Below are 23,765 nucleotides of genomic sequence, written 5' to 3'. Positions count from 1 at the left end.
CCTCATTATCGAGCCAAGATTTCCATCGTGAGCCATCTCCAGCGACCTTAATTCCACATCAAGGTCAGCTAATGCCCAACAAATTATCCACTTAGGTTCATTTTGCGTCAACAGACAATGGCACAGACCTTATTTTAACAAATTAAATATCCTATTTGGAGTCCTGAGGAGTCTATTTAAATGATTCCCAATAATAAAGTATGCATGACACTAAAGTTCATCTAGAAAGATGTCTCATTTACAGCGTCTTCCACGTTAAAAAGCAACAAAGTCAAAAGAACATCAGATTAATTTTTTTTAGTCCTCCTGCTAAGGGGGAAAAAAGGCAAGAAACATAGAAAGGATTCACTCCTACCACAACATGTACTTTAAACCCTTATAATTTTAAGTTAATTATACCTCAATAAAGCTGAAATTTAAGAAAACTCACCCCTGAACCACAGATTAAATCCACGAACTTTAAAAGGAACCCAAGTTAATTTCCCTCCTGCCTAAAGATTTGCGGAGAACAGCAAGGGTGTGAACTTGTAAGTATTCTTCCATGTACTTCCAGCAAATAAGAGTTCTGCCTGCTGATTCAACAGCCTTACCAAGCTTTCAGTGATTCATTACCGTGGCTTGCAAGAAAACATGCTAGGTGAAAATTAAACAGAAAGAAAAATCACACTCTTAGTCATCAAAACTGAGAAGCGGAAAAGAAAAGGTGTGGATTTTTGTTGGTAAAGGTTCACTCACCCCGGTTCCAACAAGTCACCTCTTGCATTATCAGGATCGGTAACCAGAGTGCTTAGTAATTAAAATAATAAAATGACAGAAAATGTCCAGGGAGCTGAGAGCAGATCTCTAGGGCTGGCCCCTTCCAGCTTTCTTCCGGCTCAGAAATGCACATGTCAGTTTCCTGATGGTCCGTGACCAGACCTGTCCTATTTGTCTATTTTCTTGCTTTTTTAGGATAAACAGAAGTTGCCAGTTAAAAAGGGCAGGAAAAAATACCTTTGTATCCCACTAGATAAATACACACTTATATATAATAAATTTATTTTTCACTAATGCTACATAAATCAATTTTGGAATGTAATGAAAACATAACTATAGATCTAGGTTTATAATTAAACTATAAAATAGAATTCAGGTATTACTTTTAAAAATCAGATGAATGCACCTTACATACCCCTAAAAATACACTACGGAAGCAATCTTGGCATTTGGACTGAATCGGTCTGTGCTGTGGGCATTTTAGGGTGTTTAGTAGCATCACTGGCTTCTACCCACTAGATGCCAGTCATATCCTCTGCACAATGTCTCCAGACGTTGCTAAATATCCCCAGGGAGGCAAAACTGCCCCCAGTAGAGAATGACTGTTCTACAGAAAATAATTTTAACCCCATCCCTAAAGATCTGCCCAGCCCTTACCAAATCCAGACTGCACACTTTATGGTAAAAGAACACATCTGCTGATATAACCAGGCTAGTACTTTTCTTTTTAAACTACCAAATCTGTAGTTTCGAATGTCGTTAGGAATGAAAAAACATTGGCAGCTACCATATCACCATCTTAACTGAATTTCAGCTTTGAAAAGTCGATTTAAACGTAAACCATTATCTTTTTAAAATCTCACATCTCTTGAAAGAGGCAATCTCCCAAATGGTTTCTTAAAATTTCATTACTGGCTGTAAACCTAAAACTGCTATTAAAAAAAAAAAAAGAGTCTTTATTTTAAAAAAAGTATCCCTCAACTTGAATGAAAAGGTGCTGTTAACCAACTCTGCTGAGGAAGATGTGAAGAGTCAGAACGCCCAGATCTGTGACTGGACAGCTGAGGGGCCACTTACACCTCCAAGGCAGACAGAAGCTGTCAGCTCTGCAGATGACAAGCAAGATTCATACAGCTGCACGCAGATTCCAAAGCAAACACGCCTCTCACGTTGCTTCATGGGAATCTGGAGTACATCAGCAACAGACAAATGCCAAGAAAAATGACAGGAAATGCAGTGTGAACTTCGCCTTCAGCAGAGATGCTGCCCGGAAACCTATAAACATGTCATTGAAACTATTCTTTGAATCTTCTCCCCAAATCGAACCCCTACTATACCTCTCACTCAGGATGAATGTTCAGTTGCTGCTATCGCAAAAACAATCCGAAGGGCTATGTTTTTGGATTATGGGAAAATTCTATTCTTTGTTCCAGTCACTGGTAAAAATGGATAATTCTTCATGACTGTGGTCTGCTGTGGAGAAGCAAATACACATCCTCAAAGACTTCCACACATATCTGCATCTCTGTCTACGTGACCCACTGCCGCCACCTCCAAACGAAGTTGAGTCCCACAGAGCTGGAACTTTGGTTCCAAATCCTGGTTCTCCCACTTCCGGGCTGTGCGGACCTGGGCCAACCATCAACTTCTAAGACTCTGCATTCTCATATGTAAAATGGCGATGAGAACAGAACCAACCACATAAGACTGTTGGGGAGAGGAAATTAATCCACATAAAGAATTTAGCACGGTCCCAGCCCATGGTAAATTGACCAAAAAAATTTGCAAAGTTAAACCAGATAAACAAAAATGCTGATGACATGGAGGCTGAAGAGACAGCACACTGGCTAAGCCGCAACGCAGAGTTCCATTTGTTCTAAAAGTTACCGAAATCTTCCACTCTATCAGATCCTAAGTATACATTTCCTCCTTGGACTTGAGTTAGAGAATACTACAAGTATGTAATTTTTTTTTTCTTTAAAAAGTAATTTCCTCTTAAGCTGGGTGTAATAAAGACCGGATACACCATTTTTAAAAAAAAAAAAAAAGCATCCAAAAATTCTGCTTTCCTTGAGGGAATAACTATTCAGCTTCATCAAACATTTTATCATAACCCAATAGAAAACCCTCCCGAGGCCTTTAATTCTTCCGAGGGTATCCCACTTCCTGTCTCACAAGCACATGCCAACTCTAGAGATTCCCATTTCGGGATCCACTGGAGGCTTATGAGCCCACAGGGATTTTAAGAGACTCAAAGGACACAACCTCAGTTATATTTCTGACCCCATCATTTGAGGGGTAGATGTTGAGTAAAGTAGCCTGGTTCTCTCTGTGACTCGGGGTAAAAGGAATCTACTTGATATCACGAAGACAGCAGGAGAATAAAGATAAAGTTACATCCCATAAGAGCCTTCTGACCTCTGTGAGATTTTTCCACTTCTAGAAGCACATTGTTCTTAATGCTACCTATAATCCGCAGAAAAGCAAGGCCTCAGCCAGCCAACTAGAATGATTTTTGCTCCCCATTTTTACTCTTCCAATTGACGATCCATGCTTTAATTTTCCTGATAAACTACTGGAAAGTAACTATGGTGAAAAGACAGATGTACAAATTACCCCTCAGGACATATACAAACAGCCCCTGACCTGCTGACTGAGATATGTGTGGCAGAATGCACTCCTAATTTCACAGCCAAGAGCTCATTTTATCAGATGCTTTTTCTTCTGACGCTTACCTTGAAAAACGACAGGCGAGTCCATCTTTGAAATATCTACAGAAAAGGTACACTGGCCTTCCAAAGAGAACTCTAAGTGAACACAGTTTTAGGTCCTAAAATACAGTAAGCTAACCTCCAGATCTGCTCAAAGGAAATTGTTATGGCTGAAAAAGCTACATCATCAAGAAAAATATCCAAGAATTTCAGTGGTTCTCAAGGTCTGAAAAATTAGTGCCAGAATTTACAATCTGTACCTGAGTTCACGTCCTTAAAGTTGAACTTGGCATCTAATTTTGAGAGCACCCCAGAGAATGAAAATCTTCTGGAAACGCAGTACCTATGATTAACAAGGTAGTATTCTGATGACCCCATCCTAGGAAAAATTTCGCAAAAATTTCACAAAGATTTCGCAAAAATGTGCGAAAGGGTGGGGAGGCTGCTTCTACTTTTTCTGAACTTCTACTGTACGAAGTTCAGAAATGCTGCCTCCCGAAGACTCTGCTTCTTACAGCAAGCAAACAATACATCGCCCAGATATGGACAAAAACTCTCAGGCCACCTGGCCTTGGGAGGATACTTCATTTCCCAAACCAAAGGCTGGCTGTGAGAAGGTACTCAGAAGGGCAGCAATGAAGAATTTGGAAAGGCCACGGAGAGCCAAGACGTGTCATGAGACACCAAGGCTAAGATCACCCACACCCTCGGATTCCTGGTGACTCTGTACATAGGCAAAAGTGGAACAGTGAAGGAGGCTGATGGGGAAAATTGATTCGTTTGAAATACAGTGTTGGAGGAGAGGCGTGCAGATACCCCGGACCTCAAGGAAGATGAACGAGTGGGCCCTAAATTTATTTTTCCCCCTGCAGTAAATTAAGCCTGAAACATCACTATCGGGAAAAATGACCAAACTGCAGCTGTCCTACTTCGGGCACATAATGAGAAGACAGAGGTCTCTGGAAAATACAAGAATGCTGGGGAAAAGAGCAGGCAGTAGGAAAGAGGAAGACCAGATCTGAGATGCATCAAGTCCATGAGAGAAGCCACGGGCAGGCGTGGACCAGAGCTGGTGAAGACGGGGCACTGGGGGCATCGCTCATTCACAGGGTCACGGGGACCTGGAACCGACTCAGACACATTATACACACATACAAACATACATGTGTACATATATATGACATATTAGATTTGTCTTATACATATTAACTAAACAAAAAAAGTATTTTCTTTTATACTTGAGAAGTAACAGCTCACCTACTTGCTGCTGAAACACTAGTAATACTCTATATGCAAAGTTGCTGGAAAAAAAAAAAACAAGAGAAAATGGACGTTTTCCATATACAACAGGAGTTACAAAGACTAAATCCACATACGGAGAAATCCGTTGCTATACAACCTTGGTGAGAATATGGGGGTCCCCCTAGGACTCGGAACGTACTCTCCACTCAGATTTTAATTATAAAAGGAAAAGGGTAGAAAGACGGAGGATCTATGATGGAGACAGACAAAGCCCAGTGGGCTGGCTCAGAGACCGGCAGTCCGCGTGGGGTGGCTCAGACCCACCCCCCTAGGACTGGGACAGCTGGAGACATCCAGTCCTGGATGATCAAGGGGGTGGAGGCTGTCTGCCAGGCGCTCTAGCTTCTCGTCATGCTTTTCACTCAATGGTCCCCTCCCCGCTGCCACCACCATATGCCTGACTCAAGTCAGAACTTGAGAAAAGGGCACTTTCAATAGCCTCAGAGGTCTCACATCAAAGAAATCTTTTTTTTTTCCAGTCAGTCCTGCTCAGATACTGAAGGATGACAAGAACGTTTTTGCTGCATTTCTGTTCGGCATCCCAAGAAGTCTGGGCTCTAGCGAACTCCAACATCCATTCCCTCACCTGGCTGGTGCACAGGGGCTGCAACATGTTAGAGTTGTGACACCAAAGACAGCATTAACCACACAAAACAAAAGTCATTTGATTTCCTGACGTTTATCTCGGGGAAAGAGCCCAGGAATAGGGACCGATCAGTTGTTACGATGTTGAGCAAGGGTTCGAAGGCACCAGGTGTGACCACATCTACCTCAAGCGACTTGAGACACAGTCACAAATCATAAAATCCTTTGACAACAGCATTTTACTACAAGGAGTAAACAAGGAAGGCCATAAGCATCTGAGCTCTTATCAGTCATGGGACAAAAAACAGAGTAATCTACTGCGCAGATACTTGCTAGTCTCAGAACGATAATGGATGTTAATGACAAGGTTTAAATAAGCACCAGCACAATGGAACTGCTACTCAACAATAAAATGGAACAAACTATCCATGCACACACACAAGGGCAGGTCTCAAGGGCACTAACGAGCCCACCTCAGAAGGCTGACATACTGAATCATTTATGTAACATTCACAGACAGAATTGTAGGTTAGAGGCAAACAGATTAGTAGTTAACTAGGGGGGAGGAGGCGGTATTGCCCACGGGGTAGCCCAAAGCGGAGAGTCCTGTGCTAGGATCACGCTGGTAGTTACACAAACCTATACCCGTGACAACACTGCTTACAACTACACATGTGCATACAAATCAGTGTATGTAAAAACTGGTGAAATCTGAATGATTTCTATAGACTATACCAATGTTATTTTCCTGGGTTTTTTTTAATAGCGTATTATTGTTACATGTCACCACCAGGGAAGCTAGGTGACAGGTACACAGGACCTCGCTGTACTATTTTGGCAACTTCTATTATTTTTTAATAAAAAGGCATCCCAGAATAAAAGAATAAAACTGTATAAAATATATGGGGGAAGAGGGCAGTAGATACAACTTAGCTCAACATGTTCTCCAAACTTTGAGAATCTGACCTTCTCTTTCCTAGCAGAGAACCGTCAATTTCATTACACAGTGCAGTATAATACATATTTCTCCAACGCTCCAGTCAGAGGATCTGAAAAGGAACTTAAGGAGTCAGAGGTAAAGCACCAGAGGTAAAGCACAAGAGCCTCGGGGCAGAAGGTACAGTTGAAAATCCATATTCTAATCAAACCGAACATCTTAACACATGACTTGAATGACAAAGAACAGAATACAACTTCGGCACTAATATCTGTGCGCTCGCTATCATCCAGAGAGATGAAAAGCAACTAGGAATCAGTATAAACGAGGAAGGGTGAAAAAAGTACTAGCGAGACCCACATTTAAGCCATCCATGGCCGTGAAAGTGTGGACACAGCACAGTGATTCTTGGCTGGAGCCACTCTGTACCCCTTCCTTCTCGGGGGGCCTCGGTAACGTCTGGAGACATTTTTGAGGATCACAACTGAGGGAGGTGAGTGCTACTGGCATCTGGCGATTAGAGGCCAGGGATGCTGCTCAATGTCCTACAACACACAGGACAGTCCTTCATTACAAAGACGGACCTGGCTGAAGACGTCGTTGGCGACAAGGTCGAGAAGGCCTAGAAAGAGGACACGCTTGTCGACATCTGAAAATCTGAGGCTGAAAACCGACGGAAGGGCTGTTCTCCTTGACCCTTAGCTCACATCATTAAAAGAACAAAATGTGGGTGGAAATAAACAGAAGCACATTATGAAGGATGTAGTATAGTTTGCACCTAACACTCAATACTTTTATTTCAAAGTTCATGGAAAGATTTTCCGGGGGTAATTAATAAAAATAATAAACCTTAAAGTCACATGCACATACACACCCCAATACTGTTGTACGTAAGCCAAATCCCTACTGTTAGGACCAGAACCACGTAAGCGTTGTGGCCCAAAGTCCCAAGGATACTTACGATGCAAATGAATGAGAATTAAAAGAATAATCCATACAAACAATACCCTAATCAAATGGCCAATGGCTCCCCCGGCAGCATAAAGCTGGGTCCCCTGTGTGTACTTTGGCCTTAAATGAACATCAGAAGCCACACTAGGATTTTCTGGGGGTTGGATGTGAATTGACAGACCTGCCTGTAATTAACTGAGAAGAAAGCCTCTCTCCTCCACTCTGGCTCAGAGAATATAACAGTGGACACAGAATCTAGTATTATACGTTAACTTCCTCTGTGAAACACAATGCATGCCATTAAGAGTCTAACAAAAAGTTATGAAATCCCTCTTATCTTAAATACATCATGACAGTCTGTCTCAGTCGTGCCTGCTGTAAGCTGCGCTGACACCTCTCACAAAACTTTCGCTGCCAAATAATCTTAAGTAAAAATGTGTAAAACTCTTTGATCAAACATACCCACCCCTGGAAAATGTTATCCTCAAGAAATAATCAGACAAGTGTGCAATGATCTAGGTACACGAATGTTCATGTGCTGTCTTCTATTAAAGCAAACAACTAGAAGCAACCTAAAATGGTCATATAAATGATGATACATGCCCAGGAGGAATAGGCATTGCCACTCAGACCCAGACACCTAGGATCCCTGCCTTGGGCTACAGGCTTTAGAGTGCCCTGTACATCACAAAGACAGTAATAAATAAGCATAAATAAATAAGTAAATAAATATCAAAGAGTGAACCATGGTCTTGGGTGGCAATTATTAATTTTGAACTTGCAAGTGGCAGTTATTTGAGATAAACTATTTCTTACTAGTAATATTAGCAAAAGCTTCCCAAATCCCCAAACAGAACAAATTAAGCCATTTTACTTTTAAAATATTAGAGAAAGACTTCCTCCATCAAAAAGGAACTACATGTGAAGCATGCAAAAAAAAACTGATATTTCAAGAACATAGTAAAAAGTCATATTAAGGTAATAAAAACATTTGTATGACTAGAAAGGAAAGATTCATACACACATAACGCCCAAACATTTTTATATAGACTATTTTCTGGCCAAGGTGCATTAAGGTATAGTCTTACCTAAAAACAGATTTTTAATGAATTAGCTTGTGTTCAGTTTTCTTTATAATATGTATAGCAGTGAAAATGTTGAACGATTTAAGAAATATTTGATGGGCCTAGAGAATTAAGAAATAATGAGGATTCACAATATTAAGTGACTTACATAGTGAAATCACAAAATTTTGTACATCCTGCAATTTCAGTAATCTCTCATATGCAATCCTGTTCTTTTTTACGGCTGCCTGTACACATGCAAATTTCTTGACAGTTAAAGCTTTTTTCAGTCAAATCTTAAATGAAATACATTACAGATGAACTTTTACACAAACATGTATAGAGGCATAAAAAGCATATACCATACAAAGCATTAAGAATAGGGCCCATAGGGTTTTTGTCTTTGCTTATGGCATTTTCTAAATTTTCTAAACTTATTGCATATTCTTTGCATGATTAAGAAAAAAAATGGTTTAAGAATGACAGAGAAAATACAGCAGATCTGTTTATCAAATTTTTTTTTAGCAAGAACACTCTAAATTGTAAATATATTCCTAGTAACTTAATTTCAGTATCTATGAAACTAATGAAAGCCTAAAAATGTATTCATGGTAGGCCACACACACAAGCATGCGGTTTACTAAGCTTCTTTAAACAGGATTTTAACACACAAAATAGATGTCACAAGCACAGAGATAAGTTCACCTCCCTCCACAATGGATACCACCGTCATACTTACATGTTATTAACTGACCCCCAAAAGATGACATTTAAAAAAATTATGGGATTCTTTGGGGACCCAATGCTGGGTAAGAGACCAAGTGAAAAAGCTACATTCTATTCCAGCATCCCCGTATCTCATTTTATCTTGGTTTTTAAATCACTGACAGGTAGTAAAGATAAGCTTGCCTACCCTAAAGAGCAAAAATTCAACTTTGCCTACCCTAACAGAAATATCTCATTTTTTAAACTACCACGATGGGAAATGCTTTCACATGGAGGCAATTTTAACCCTGAAGGCGCCTACTGAAGCTTGGGTGAAGGCAGAGGCAGTAAATGTAGGCCACTCCCTCGCTCTGGCTGTGCTTCTACAGACATGTCACGGCTTTGCCTGTAACTGGCAGAGTCAGATGTCGTGTCATGTGACATGAGATGCTACACTGAAACTGGGGACTCAAGTTTCTCACTTTCCGCCTGGCAGGGACATTTTTCCGAAAAGCTTTTGGCGAGGTGGCAACATGGTTTACTCAAGGCAGGTTCTTTGGGCCACGTTCCTCTCCTCTGTCAAGGATCAGTCCGCGAGCCTTAACAAGCTCACAAGTAAGACGCTACTGACATGAAGACACCCCGGGGAAGCAATCAGGAATCTTTACTAGAAAGATTCCATCAGAAAACCTCAAAGAGGAGTCCTCCAATAATTGATCATTAGAACTGGGGAGACAAATGAATCAACTCTTTTAATACACACTTCTCAAAAACCTAGTTTTCTAAGTGCCTTATTATACAACTCTTTCTGGCATCCTCATTGAGGTTGGGACCCACAGCTTTAGAAAGCACATTTGACAAGGAAACAGAAGGTGTGTGTCTTTCCTAAGTAAAGAACAAACCAAAGAAAAATTAGTGGCATGTTCGAAAACCGATTCGCCTTTTCCTGCTGGGTTTGCAATGTTTCTGCGGTGTGGACACTTGTTTTCCCAAACTCCCATGAAGTTTTCGACTCAGAAATCACCAGCTGCCTACAGTATACGCCACTTCATCAAAGAGCCCGGAAATGCTGACGCCAGCTTAAGACTAATGACCCCAACAGGAAAGAAAAGCATGGCCATGCAGAGCACAGAGGTTCCGGAGACAGCCAGTCTGGGTTCAAATCCTGGCTGCCACTTCCTAGCTGTGTGACCCTGGGACAGTTACTTAACCTCTCTGTGCCTCACTTTCCTCATTGTTGGGGCCTTATTCAGAGGGTCGTTACATGCATTAAATGAATCACTGAACGAAAAGTGCTCAGGTGTATGTGTGGCACATAGAAGGCACTCAATAAAAGTTAGCCATATTTATTGTCCTCAAAGAATTGTAAAACACTTCGTAATTGATCGAATAGGTCATGAGCATCTCCCCTATGGCTCTAAAAAAAAATTGTTCTTGAGGGGAAAATAACTATACAAGAATCCCATCCTTAAGGACCTCAGAGTGCAAATGAGGTAATAAAACCTATAAATGGGATATTTAACCTCTCAAGGTTCTGTTTACTCACTCAAAAAGAGGGGGAAAAGCTACGTAAAGCCTCTGGCTAACAGGAGTGAATTCTTAAGACCAGGACAGAAAGAGGCAGAGCCAAGTTCAGAGGAAAGAGAGGGGTCACCGTGCACTAGACCTGTCAGGCTGGTTTCAAAAAGGAGCTGGACAGGCAGGCTACCCGATCAGCAGCGAGGACAGCGAGCACAAAGGCATGGAGCGGGACTAGTAATAGATCCTCTGAAATCGAATTCACGTGGCGGACAAGAATAAAAAGTTTGCAAGATCAGAAGGCCTTGAAAACTAGACTAAGGAATGCGAACTTGATTTTGTAAGCAATATGAACATGCTTTAGATAGAACGCTGGAAATATAAAATCTGCCAGAAGTGTACAGGTGAAAGAGAGCCAATCATTAAATGCAATCCGGCACAAGAAATGATATGGGGACCAGCTCTAAGGCTGAGACTCTCCGACACTGTTGAGCGCTGGGGTTTCATTTACCATCAATGGCCACTTATTCTAGTTTCTAAGTTACTATAACTAATCTCTTACTACTACTCACCTACCATGCACCCAGTGCTTTGTAAATATTATCTCAAAGTCTCCTAATAACCACACATGGTCAACACTATTGTGCCCACTTACAGACTAGAGAAATAAAGCCCAGGAAGGTCAGGTAACCCAGCTGGGGTCCTACAGGTGGGAGGGGTGCAGCTGGGCTCCCAGGGGCCCCATCTTTTCTACTTTTAAGAAATGAGGTGCTTTTCAATCAGCTCAGGGTTTTTTAGACAAGGAGAAATATTCTCAAGCTTAATGCAGACGTCACAGGTTACTCATTCTTGAATGTTCCTTGCAAATTAATGACACGAAAATATTATGCGGCCGTTTCCCTGAATGCAAAATTCTGAAACCCACTCACAATAAGGTAGCCTATTTCCTACTAATCTCGACAGAAGAGCACATTCAAGGCTTATATCCTTACAGGTGACCTCACATAAAGCCAGCGGAGCTGGAAAAGCAAATACTCTGCTTCCTCCCCTCACCGCTCTGGTTAATAGTGAAGGCCCAGCCCATGCTGATTTGTGCCTGATTTGGTGAAAGTGAGAACAGCAGGCCACACGATATGGGGTGGCAGGGGGTAGCCAGGGCTCCCTGCTAGCAACAACTGTCCTGCTCACAGCTGCTCCCGGGGCTTTGCTGTCCTCAATGTGACAGGGGCCAAAAAATAAGCACTTCGCAACAGAAATCCTTGTAAAGCGTGCAGAATAGGCCAGGCGCTACACCCCACTGTGAGAAAAGGGGACACCGGCGATAGTTTCCGATTCTAGTTTACGGTTGTCAAAAGGGTGGGCTTCAGGATTCGGTGGGACAAGGAAGCCCTCGGTGCTTCTCTTTTGCCCTGGAGAAGTGATCTGGGAGGGAAGGAACTGCCAAAAATAACAGTCCTAATTTTTTTAACCAAGAAATATCAATAAGCTCTAAAACACAAAACAAAATACTATGAAAAGGGGAGGAAAATAGGCTCCAGAACTATTCTCAGCTTAAAAAGCTATTTAAACAACTCCAGGTAACAACCAAAACCAGGATACCTTCCAAACTGAGTGGAAAGGTGTTTCCACTTAATTTGCGAGTTGGGTTTGTTCCAGCCCAGAGTGAACCGGCTATAAGAAATGGTGGAAAATATTCCAGCTATACCTAATAATTTATTCCTTAAAACATTAATACTTGCTTTCTACATTTGTATTTATGATTACCATTTATGTAAACTTTACATAATTATTCTGAAAATCAAAGCATTCGTGTATGTCCCATCAGTAATCCTCAAAACACCTTTTGCTTGAACAGCATCAAGTTCCCAAAGAACAGGACACCACCTAGTGATAAGTAGGCCCTACAATTTTGCTGTCCTTGAAAATATATCACTTTCGTATTTATTGTTTCTATTAATAAGACATTACAAGATTTTCTCTACTGGAGAGTTTAAGAAAGGGATGCTCTGTTATAAGATACTGAACAGAGACAGGATCTGTGTTACTGGTTTGTCTCTAACATAGGACAGTGTGTCCTCCCTGACTGGCCCTGCTGGCCTCCACCTTAGAGGCAGAACTTTGAAAGCTGATTAGAAATTAATATTGTAAAACATACACTGCAAGATTAAAAGTATAACTTTAAATAAATGAAAATTTCCCCTAAATACTCAAATCACCAGTAAAAGAAGAAAAAGGCTCTACATTCTATAAAAAGCTCTTTGAACTTGGGCAAGTGACTTAACATCGTTGGGTTAACTCTTCATTTAGGAAATGCAGAGGAAGGAGTAAATGATCGCTAAAAGCTAACTTCAATATTGTATTAATTACTGAAATAAAATCCAACAACCAAGTCTCCTACACTGAACCAGGCAAGGTATTAGTGTAAGGAAAGTTTTTCAACCAGAGAATGTGAGGGCAGGGTGCAGCTGTCACTGCACTTCCCCCAACTTGCGCTAGGGGGCAGAGTTCTTCCCAAGGGGAAGCCAGGTACCCCCTGTGTTCCACAGACAGGTTTCACGGGGACAGGGACCTTAAAAAAAACAAATACAAATTCTATGTCTCATCATATTTCCTAAGGGGCCCAGAAGAGAAGAAAATAACACCCCCTCCGCCCTCGAAAAAAAAAAGTTAAGAATTACTGTCCTGCAGGCAGAGCCTAGGTTTTCTTACAGATGAAGGCAATTAAACACAGCCCACCGGTCTTCCATCATTGGCTAACTTTCGACTTCTGCAAAAAGTTCTGGAGCCTTCTTACAGGCATAAAAAAAGAGCTACATATTAGTAAATGTTACTCTCACAATTACAGATTTCATTTTTTTAAAGTAAAAATATGTATTAATAGATGATTTAATTTCCTTCCCATCCACCTCTTACAGTGAATATGGGTGTCACATGTGAGATGCCACTTTGAAAAAACTTGTACACCTGAACTTTACTGGATTTTGTTAACCAATGTCACCATAATAAAAATTAATTAGAAAAAGAAAAAACTTGATATTATTACACAAGAAAACATATTTATCATTTTGGCCATTATAAATAGTTGTGTAAACGGGCATCCAGAAATCAGAATGACGTGAAATATTATACCCAATTAAATGTGATAAAACAAGTATCGAACACAGAGGCAAACAAACCCTCACCGATCTCATTTGCTGGAAGATTCCAAAACTGTTCTAGATTAACAAAATACACCCTGGCTTTCAAAGAAGGTCACACTGGACTGTCTTAAGTCAACTAAGTTTACTTTGAGCCACTTCAAATCTCAAACTTAAACAGAGTGTATTAAATAAACACAACCAAGAAAGGAAAGGGAGCCAAGAAATCACAGTAACCCTCGATCCCAGGGAGGTAAAAAAAAAAAAAGGTTCTCCAGTCAAGGGTTTCAAGTAACTGCGGTATCCTGCCCTCAATGACCCTAAAAGGGACATCAGTGTAATAGTTTAAAATAGCCATTGCTGGCTCTAAACGATTTTCTTTACACTCGAATTCCAAATCTGCCAAAGACAGTCAGCAGAAATACTTGATCTTTTGATCCTCACGTTCTGGAATGATCTCAAGCCCTAAAAGAGCACTTCTCGGTGAGAACCAGAAGCTAGACTCCAAAGGTCCGGTCGGCAGAGAGCACGGTGAATGATTAAACCCTCGCCTGCCCCGGCTCGCTCTTCACCATGCCGTCTTCCCTGGAAGTGTCTGCACCCCTCTCACAGGAAGCCCGCACGTTTTGCGAAGGAAATGCCAGACCTTTCTTGGAGAAAAGGCTTGTCCCGGTTGAACATTTTACTGGGCTTCCTGCACCCAGGCAGTCGGGCAAGCAGATGTCCTGGCCGGGCCGCGGGACCCGCCGCCTCACCTCGCGCGGGGCACCGCGGGGACGCGGGCGATCCAGCCACCCACGCAAAAGGAAGCTCACCTTGGCTACCTCCCGGGCAAAGTGGAAGCGCGGGACGAAACAAAACCTGCCTCGGCTTACTCATCCCGAGGCTCCTCCAGGTGGGGGGTGGTGGGGGGAGCTTTCAGGCGACTCCCGGAAAGTTTCGCCGTCTCGGGCTTGGGGAAAGCCACCCGGCGCGCGCGCGACGCGGCGGGCCGATCCCTGCCCCCGGGCACGCGAGGCCAGGTCCGGGCAGGAAGGGAGCCCAGAGGGGCCGCGAGCGCACTCACCTCGGGGAAGAAGTTGTCCATTGTTCCCGCGCGCCCCGCGACTTGCCGGCGTCCGGCGTCCAGCTCGCGGCAGTCAGCCCAGCAGAAGGTCCCGGGAAACCATGCGTGTCACGGCGCGACTCTCAGGAACTCGAGCCCGCGGGGCTCCCCGGTTGCCATCGCCTTCTCCCTTCTCGTCTTTCGCACCTTTTGTTTGCCCAAACCCAAGTCTCTAGCTCATCCGTCCCAAACGCAGCCTTTGTCTCCTCTTCCTCCAAGTTCTTCACTTTGGGGCACAGCGCTAGAGAGCGGAGAACAGCTGGTGGCACATTCTTCCCCCCGGCGGCGGGGGCGCGGCGGGAGGCTTGGGAGTGCGCCCCCCTCCCTCTCCCTCTCCCTCTTCCTCTCCCTCTCTCTCTCTCTCTGCGATCCGGCCGGAGGCGCTCGGCGCGCGCAGCGCGGCAGCGGCTACAAAGCGAGCCCTGAGTCGTTCTCTGCGCGCGAGCACAGCCGCCGTGAGTATTAGGGCGCCGCGGCTCAACCGCCTCACCGCGCCTCGGAGACTCGCCGACAGGAGCGCACGCCCCGCCGCCCGCGCTTTTTCGCCCACTCCTCCCCCTACCCCCGCCCCCAGGAGTCCGGCCCCGCCCACTCAGCGGGATCCTGCTGGTCCGCGGCTGCCGGGCCCTCCAGGAGCCCAGCCCTCAACCAACCCCGCCCCGCGCTTCCGCGGGGTCGGACCCCGCCCTGCCGGCGCGCCCCGCTCCACCTACCACCTAGGCCCCGCCCACTCAGCCCAGGCCCCCGCAGGCTCAGCAGCGGTCCGGGAAGGCGGAGCCCGTGCGGCTACCACTTCTGTTCCCGCCTCCCCACCTAGAGGTGGGCGGGGGCGTTGACTCTTCCCTCGGGTGAAGAGACCAAGAAGTCACCCGGAAGGAGGGGCTGGGAGACTCTTCTGTGTCTTTGATCTTTAGCAGACCCTGGAACCCACTCAACGCGGATCTCATTAACGCAGCTCCGCAGACGAGCGACCCCGGGGAAGGAAGCGGGGTCCGCAGAGCTGCCTCGGCTGTTGGGCCAGATCAAAGCGGAGAACCGAGGCTAATCAGGATTTCTAGAAGCTGCCTTCCCGTCTTGAGTTTCTTTCCTGCAGTCAGGTTCACAGACGTTTTCATGGCAGCGGGAAAATTAGTTTTGTAAACTGGAAGAGGACATGGCCACTAGCAGCTTTAAAAATGTAACTCTTTTCTGGGACCTAAAGGAAACAGGCAAATGTAAGTGACATGGATGAGGGATCAAACCCACATGTACTGAGTCCTGGTTTCCTCTAGGGAGGGCAAGTCCACAAATTTTAGCGTGCACAAGAATCTCTTGAGAATCTTGTTAAAATGCAAATTGGAACACTGTGGGGCTAGCGCTAACAATCTTCTCTTCTAACAAGCTTCCAGGTGCCCTAAAGGGTGGCACCTGGCCCTGTGTATTCTGCAAACTGCAGACTGTAACAGAAATGGAGCGCAAAGGTTTAGAAACTTAAGTAACAACTTTGAAATGCCATGACATCCAAGCACATGACCAGTGGACTCTTTGAACCGAATATAAACCAGTTTGGGTGTCGTCAGACTCCGTGGTGAGTCATATCTAACACAGCAGGGATCTCATGTATTGGCACCTGGAAGATTGGCAACAAAAATGACTAGTTCTTCACCACACAAGGTATGAGACACTCTCTCTAGGGAATTTGCCAACTGTTCCTCATCCTTTAAAACTCGAGCCAGAAAGTCACATCTTCCCAGGGAAGCCTACCCAGACATTCCAAGCCATTCATCCAGCTCCACCTAACTTCAGGGTGTGGCTTATTCCTAAGACTCAAAGAAACTACATCATGTTGTAAGGGTCTGTTTTTTTGATGTCCTACCCATCTTTAATTGGGAAAATGGAAGCTCCTTAAGAGAGGGATCAGTGCTTTAAAATTTATATCTCTAGTCTGTCTCAAAATAAAAGAATGAGTGAATGAATGAAGCATCCTTCTATGATCCTTGTGTGAAAATCCAAGCGTGTTCGTAAAGTATCTTGGCAATTCTCCCGCATTATCACTGCATTGATCCCGTATCCCTTTGGAAAAAGTCAAGGTATAAATTAGTGACATTGTGCAATGCTATTGCCTTGTTTCACAGGTTTACACACTTAAGCCATTAAAAATTGCATCCCAGGTTGCAAAGAAAGTTAAGATGGAGCCAGGATAAATGCCAACAATCCCAGGCACCATCCAAAGTGCTTAGTCAAATGAGTTCTCCTGCCACCTGTGTTCAGATACAGGCGCAGAACAATTACAGTCATTATGGTATTATTAATCTGTAGAGAACATCTTTCAAGAGAAATTACCAGGCAGCTTGTTCTAGGGAGTGTGTGGGGGTGGCATCGTTCCCAGCATCAGCCCAGCCACTGATGTATTGGGTGGCCTTGGCCAAGACAGTTTTGAACACTGGCTTGTCAATTGTAACAAATATACCACACTAATACAACGTGTTAGTAACAGAGGAACCTGGGGAGAGGGGGCAGTAAGGGGGTAGATGGACACCTTCCCCTCAATTTTTCTGTAAATCTAAAACTGCTCAAAAAATAATGTCTAATTTTTTTAAAAGTTACTTCCCTGTTGATGAAGAAGATATGGTTAATAATTACCCACAACTTGACTCATACAAAGAATCGTGAGTCAGATTCAATACGTACAAATGTAACTTTACTGAATTCTTATAATTCTTTAAAAAGTTTACACCACCTTCCCCAGATCCCCTGGAATAGTTCTTAAAAAACCAAAACAAAACAAAACACGATTCTCAGTCTCAGGGGTGGGCTGGGTGCCTAAGAATTTGTATTTTAGTAAGCACCCAAGTAGGCAACTGAGTGTGAGAATCACCACTTTAGGTGGTTAAAATTCATCAGATTTTGCTTCTAAATGCACTCTCAAAAAGGTGTAAAGATAAACTGAGCAGTAAGACAGACTATTTGCTGAACAAGCAGTAAAGTGCATGTTTTTTAAAGCATTTTTAATAGGTATCTAATTTTCAAGTATTAGAGGTTAAATAGGTTGTTTAAAAGGACTGTTAAATTTGCTTGCAAGGGCTTTGAAAAAATTGGACAGAGACGGGGAAGCATTTTAAACCAATAGATTTCAAAGAATATCCACTCTTGTTACCGTTTTTAAAAATTTAAGTGCTTCCTTTCGAGGATCTGTATTACTCATTGGTCAAAAGCTGTTTGGGCTAACACAGTTAAACCCTGCCCTCTGAAAAATGACAGTTAGAGGCTAAAAACGTTAATGCCAGAATGAGCACACTGCTCGGAGGCAAAGTTCCTTCTCAATAATCCTACTTATTTCTCAAAGATATACTAATGGAGTGTTATATTTTCAAATTAAAACATCAAAAAAGCTCAAACTACATTCTCTTATTTACCTGCATAAATTAATCCACAATTGACAAAAATTTATTTTAATATAGATGGGACTATTTTGCCACTTTAAAGGAGAATTATGTATACATATATGAGTGAAGTAATACAACCTTCTCTGCTTTTGTTTTTCACCCCCCCTACCGTGTTTGTTTTTAGTTGAAATGGGTTTTCTTAACTTCCTTTGTGATTTTAAACTGAGTTGCTTTGTTGTTATTCTGTTGCTTTTTAGCAGTTCCTAAACCGAATGTGTTTTAGTGTGTAGAGTCTCTTCTATTACCTTTGTTTTTATAAAATACTTACCTCTAATTGCTCCAATCAGAGTAATAGTTTAATTACTAGTTACAGAAAGGGAAAGTTCTGGAAGGTTTTTTTTTTTTTTTCTCCACAGAAATTAGAGGTTAATAACTGACACAACTCTAAAATACTGTTTTTCATGCTTAACTAAACAGCATTGAATCCTTTCGGGTCATTTATACTCTTGCATGTTTAAAAACTCATGTGTTTGCTTTTTTGAACAACAAGAAACAAGGGAATTTTTAAATGTTCTTTAAAGTGTTAGACAAGTCTTCTTTTTACTTTTTATAACTTGCAATTCAAAAATCCTGAGAGGAATTTTTTCATGTGAAACAAAATGATTATGAAAGATTTCTATAGAAAGAATAAAATTAGGGGGGGAATACTTGAAATACTTCGCATTGCAATAGAATTAAACAAGTACAAAAGAATAAACAGAAATAAAGCAGGGATAAGACACTCAAAAAATTCATTTGCTAGCAGTCATTTTTCTAAACACGATGAGCTAGGGTCTAGGATGAAACTACTCCATCAGAGAGCACACAGTGGACAGTTGATTCCGACTAAATCCCCATCGCTTCAAACTACAACAAGAACGCTTTCGAAATTGAGATCCCACACAAACACAGAGCGTTGTTTTCATGAATTAATCCATTTCTATTTAAAGTGCTGGGTCCTGTTGAGTGTGCTAAATAAATGGTATAAGTTTCGAAAACGCTTGGTGATATGTTCTGTCCCAGCGGAGCATGTGCACAGCTCCCTTCTCTCTCCGTTTGAATGTTCATGCGCCCACCCTTTTCTTACAGTGACTCCGAGGCCGAGGCTGATTTTCCAGCATTTGCCATCTCTCTGCCTCTGTTGTAATGCTGACAACGTTATGTTTACCACCTCCAAATCTTGTGCCTTCGCTTATTCCTCCCCCTTCTTCTATTTTCCATCTTTCCTGCTCACGTGATCCAAGCCAATAAATGTGATTACAGACATAATCACATCCTACTTGCGAATGGCTATGTCTTAACCCAATTGCCCCCTGAACGACTGGGCCATCACTCTTCACAGCCCTAACCTTTCACTGTCTGCCCTTCATCCCCAAGCAATCAACTCTACAACCCCTTACGATCAGAATTTTGCCCTTCACCCTATACTCTTGAAATTGACCAAGACCTTGAAATAATCAAATTCAACAACCTATCCTCAAACCTCATCCTCCTTGACATTGCCCCTCTTGTGAAACTAACTTCTCAGCTTCCCGGCCAGGGTCACAGGTGTGCAACCTGTAGAGTTAGTTGCACAGGCCCCTAAGCTGAGAAGGGGCCCCAGCCCAAGCTTGGCCTAATACTCTGTTTTGTTGTCCTAGAATTCTTACTGATTTTTGAACAAGTGGCCATGTTTTCCCATTAGGCACTGGGCCCCAAAATTATCTAGCCAGTCCTGCCTAGCTTTGATAACACCACATATGTCTGTCTAATCCTCCCGTCTCTTTGAACTCTTTTTCTGTCACTTTTACAGGCTCCTCCTTTCCCTCCCTCCTCCAAAATATGGTGAATCCTAAGCATGAGTTCTCTTCTCTATTCTTGCATTCTTGATATTAATTCTCAGTACTTCCTCTGCTATCTGTTCATAATTGATTCCTAAGTCCATAACTCAAAATCTAAGAAGCCCCTACCCCATATTTCCAAACATCTGTTGGATTTTTCCTAGGGAGGTTAGTCTCATCCTTCATACTCCTAAACGAAAGCCTCTTTGCTCTCCTCGGCAACTTCTACCAACTTCCCTATATCTATTAATGAAATAAACATAATCCAGTCATCTTTGCAAGTGGATATCTATCATTCAGAGCGGCCCTCATACCTTCTCATGATCCTATCCACATGCTAAGAGTGTCCTCGCATTGCGAATCCCTTCAACCCAATGGAGAATCTTCAAGCTTCCTTTACTCCAAAAAGGTGACCTCAGTTCTACCAGTTGGATGCGCCCACTTAAGGTTTAACCTGGGAAACAAACTGCGTTAGGAAATGGGAGGCTCAGAGCATCAATGTTGGTGGCCCAAGTCGTGGCAGAGGCAGTACCTTTCTGTGGTCCGTCGTGGGGGCAGCAACTTCTAGACTGTAGAAGCAGCAAGGTTTCCTAGGTTGGCAGGTAGATGAAGTAGCCTCTGACCGACGCTAGCCTGCTCTATGCTGTGGTTCTAAGAATTATTTTTGGAAGCTTAGCCTAAAGCCCATCCTCCAGCTCTTTCAACGGTATGGCAAACTTTATAATATTCTTTAATAAATCTCTGGTTTCAGGTCCCTGAAGTGGATTTTGCTGTCTACAATTTGCAATACCTTGGGAAGAGTGACACCCTTAGACTGAAGAAAGTGGGGTTCTGTGCCTAGGGAGGCTTTTCTCAAAAATGATTTAAGTTCCATTTGGTGCTGGGACTGCCTGGGGCCAGCAATGCCATCCAGGCATGCCACCCTGGACGGATCCTATGTGGGTTTTATTCTCTCTCTTCCCCCTGTGGGGCACTCACTAACCCTCTACTATGTACACAGTGTCATCTAGAAGTTCAGGGCTGACAATTATTAGGGTCCTCATGGAGGGGAGCCACCTGGATTTCCAATGCAATGTATTTTTCACAGGATTGTGAGACATCGAGCCACCAGAACAAGCTGATTCTGAGTGACTTTCATTCTCCTCGGACACAGGAGGACTGCAGTGCAGTACTCTTTGCCACCAACAGTCCCCCAGTGACCTTGGGCTTAGCCATGTGTCGGGCTATGGCTCTTCTCTCGGGCCTCGCTTATGTTTTCCGACCAACAGTAGTACTGCCTGGGTCTACAGCACCGTTGGGCAGTGGGGAGGTGGCAGGTGTCTTTGCCCTGTGTGGCCCCCGCCCCTGGCACATAGGACAGTCATCCTACTCTCTTTACTGTCTCTGTGCCTTATGTCAGGCAATCTTCCCAGTTAACTGCATCCATATCCTTCTTATAGATACTTGCTCTGCATTTTCCATTGGCCTTTCCAGTCAATGTCCTCTCTTGCCGCCAATCAATATTGTGTCGTTATGCTCTTGGGGGTAGCCTTTAATCTGAGCCAGATGAGAAATGAATGTTTCTTGCATGAATGGAATAGCTCTTCTCACTCCAGTCACGGCCCCGCCCTGCCTCCCTGCCTCCCTGCCTCCCTGTTGGTGTGTGGAAAGCAAGGTGCAGTCAACACTGAAGTCAGCCAGATGCTCAGAATGCCTTAATTGCAGCCAGCAGAGTTCAAGAGAAGATGTGTTGTTCAATGCTTGTGTTACAAAATTCTCAAGGGTAAATTTAACGTGACCCAAAAATAAATAATCATTCACATTTTCCTGCATACTCTGGGTTGCATTCGTGACCATCATTAACAAAGCACCATGACAACCTCTGAGAGTGTCATTGGCAGCCCATCTCACAGGCCCACAATGGACAATCCAGTGTCATAAGTGATGAAGCTGCCCACATGAAATAAATGGCATTAAGAAACTGCAGAGGTATGAATTTCTATGTTGTTTTAATACAAACAGTTTCCACAGAGCCGTGACACTGTAAATAAAGACAGTTTCCCTACCTTTTTCTCATGGTGAGAGAGAGAAATTCAGCACGAACTGCACATTTGACAAGAAGGACGTGAAGGGGAGTTTTCTGGACATGAACGAGGAGAGCTGATGCCTGGACCCTCAGAAGAATCTTTGCAGACATTCGTTGGAATAAACAAATCCTGGAGGACTTATTCTTCTAAATCTTCATGGAGGAATCACCTCATCTGGCCCGAGAATTATGAAATATAGTTTAATCAAATTATTTATGCACACGAGGGTCCCACATAACCTATGGGAAACCCTGAACAACAGTAAGCAACCTCACGCTGGCACACGAGTGAGAAACTTGGGTGCTAGGACCCATGAGCTACGTCACTGGGCAGATTCTATGCGGACTCTCTACCAACCAGGCACGGCCTTGCTTTCCCAGCTGAAATGGCCCCAAATCACCACCATTGCTTTTGCTTCTTTAATGAGTTAGGAATACGTTGGAATGTTTTTTCCCTCCAGATTCCATTAAATGCAAGTGTGCTTCTGCCGAGAGTATGAGGGGGGAACATCTGATAAGTGCAGAGTTGTTTAGCTAAGACCCGCAAGGACAGAGTCGTTTAGCAGAGCGAGGAACCAGGACACAGCATCAATGCCTCTGGGCAGGAGACTGCTTGGGTGGGTTACGGTAACTGTGTGGCAGCACACACTTTGCGTTAGTTATCTGTTTCTGTGCAACAAGCCACGTAAAATGAAGTGGCTTCAGACAACAATGACTTATTTATTTCCCACAATTCTGCGGCCGGACTGGGCTTGACTGGGCTTGACGGCTGCTGTTGTCAGCAGGGCTCTCTTGGGCGGCTGCCGGCAGGTGGGTGCACAGCTGTGGCTGGTGGTGGGGCAGGGCTTTCCGCGAGACTTGGGGCCTCGCTGGGGCGGCTGGGGCAGCGGAGCCACCCCCTCTGCGTGTCTTTCTTCGCACGGTGGTTGTCTCAGAATGCCATTCACAGTGCGTTCAGTGGCATTTTACATTCACCATGTGGTGCAACCATCTATCTAGTTCCCGAATGTTTTCATCACTCCAAGAGGAAACCTTGGACCCACTGAGTGGTCACCCAGGCTCTTGCCCACCCCCAGCTGCTGGCAGGCACTCATTGGCTTTCTGTCCCTATGGATTTGCCCATTCTGGGTATTTCATAAGAAGGGAATCAACGGTTTGTCCGTGCTGTAGCATGCATCGGTATTTCATTCCTTTTTACAGCTGAATAATATTCCATCATATGTGGACAGGCCACATTTTGCTCATCTATTTGTCAGCTGACGGGTAGTTCGGTTGTTTCCACATTTTGGTTACTGTGAATAGTGCTGCTTCGGACACTCACGTACCTATTTTCAATTCTCTCGGGTACGTACCTAGATGTGGAATCGCTGGGTCATATGGTTATTCTGTGTTTAGCTTTTTGAGGAACAGCCAAACCGTACTCCTCTGTGGCCATTTTTAATCCACCATACTATCCGTATTTATTGGTGCGGAGCTATGAATAAGTAAAAATTACAAAGCGATATGTTTCACCTGTATGTAACAGACATTTAAGACAAGCGGTGTTTTGAGGCAGGAATGTTTATTTTCCTACATAAACGAAGCCCGGAGGCCTGGAATGTCCCCTAGAGTCTTTAGGGACACTGGCTTTTGCCAGGTCTCTCTCCGCACTTGCTCCACTGTGGTTCTCAGCCTTGCCGAAGGCAGCCTCAGGGCAGGAAGCGGT

The 23,765-nt window shown here is 43.6% G+C and overlaps 1 protein-coding gene across 1 annotated transcript in view; it reads right to left on the bottom strand.

Moving 5' to 3' along the window:
- MYO10 (myosin X) overlaps positions 1-15,273 on the bottom strand; it is a 190,800-nt gene extending 175,527 nt beyond the window's left edge. The window contains exon 1 of the mRNA XM_006907122.3: positions 14,733-15,273. Coding sequence (XP_006907184.1) covers positions 14,733-14,753 — 21 coding nt within the window. The 5' untranslated portion in view covers positions 14,754-15,273. The remainder of the gene's footprint in view (positions 1-14,732) is intronic.
- Between the last annotated feature and the right edge of the window lie 8,492 nt (positions 15,274-23,765).

This window comes from Pteropus alecto, unplaced genomic scaffold (genome assembly GCF_000325575.1).
Source record: "Pteropus alecto unplaced genomic scaffold, ASM32557v1 scaffold152, whole genome shotgun sequence".
Classification (NCBI taxonomy): domain Eukaryota; kingdom Metazoa; phylum Chordata; class Mammalia; order Chiroptera; family Pteropodidae; genus Pteropus; species Pteropus alecto.
This window is presented reverse-complemented; position numbering and strand designations above follow the sequence as displayed.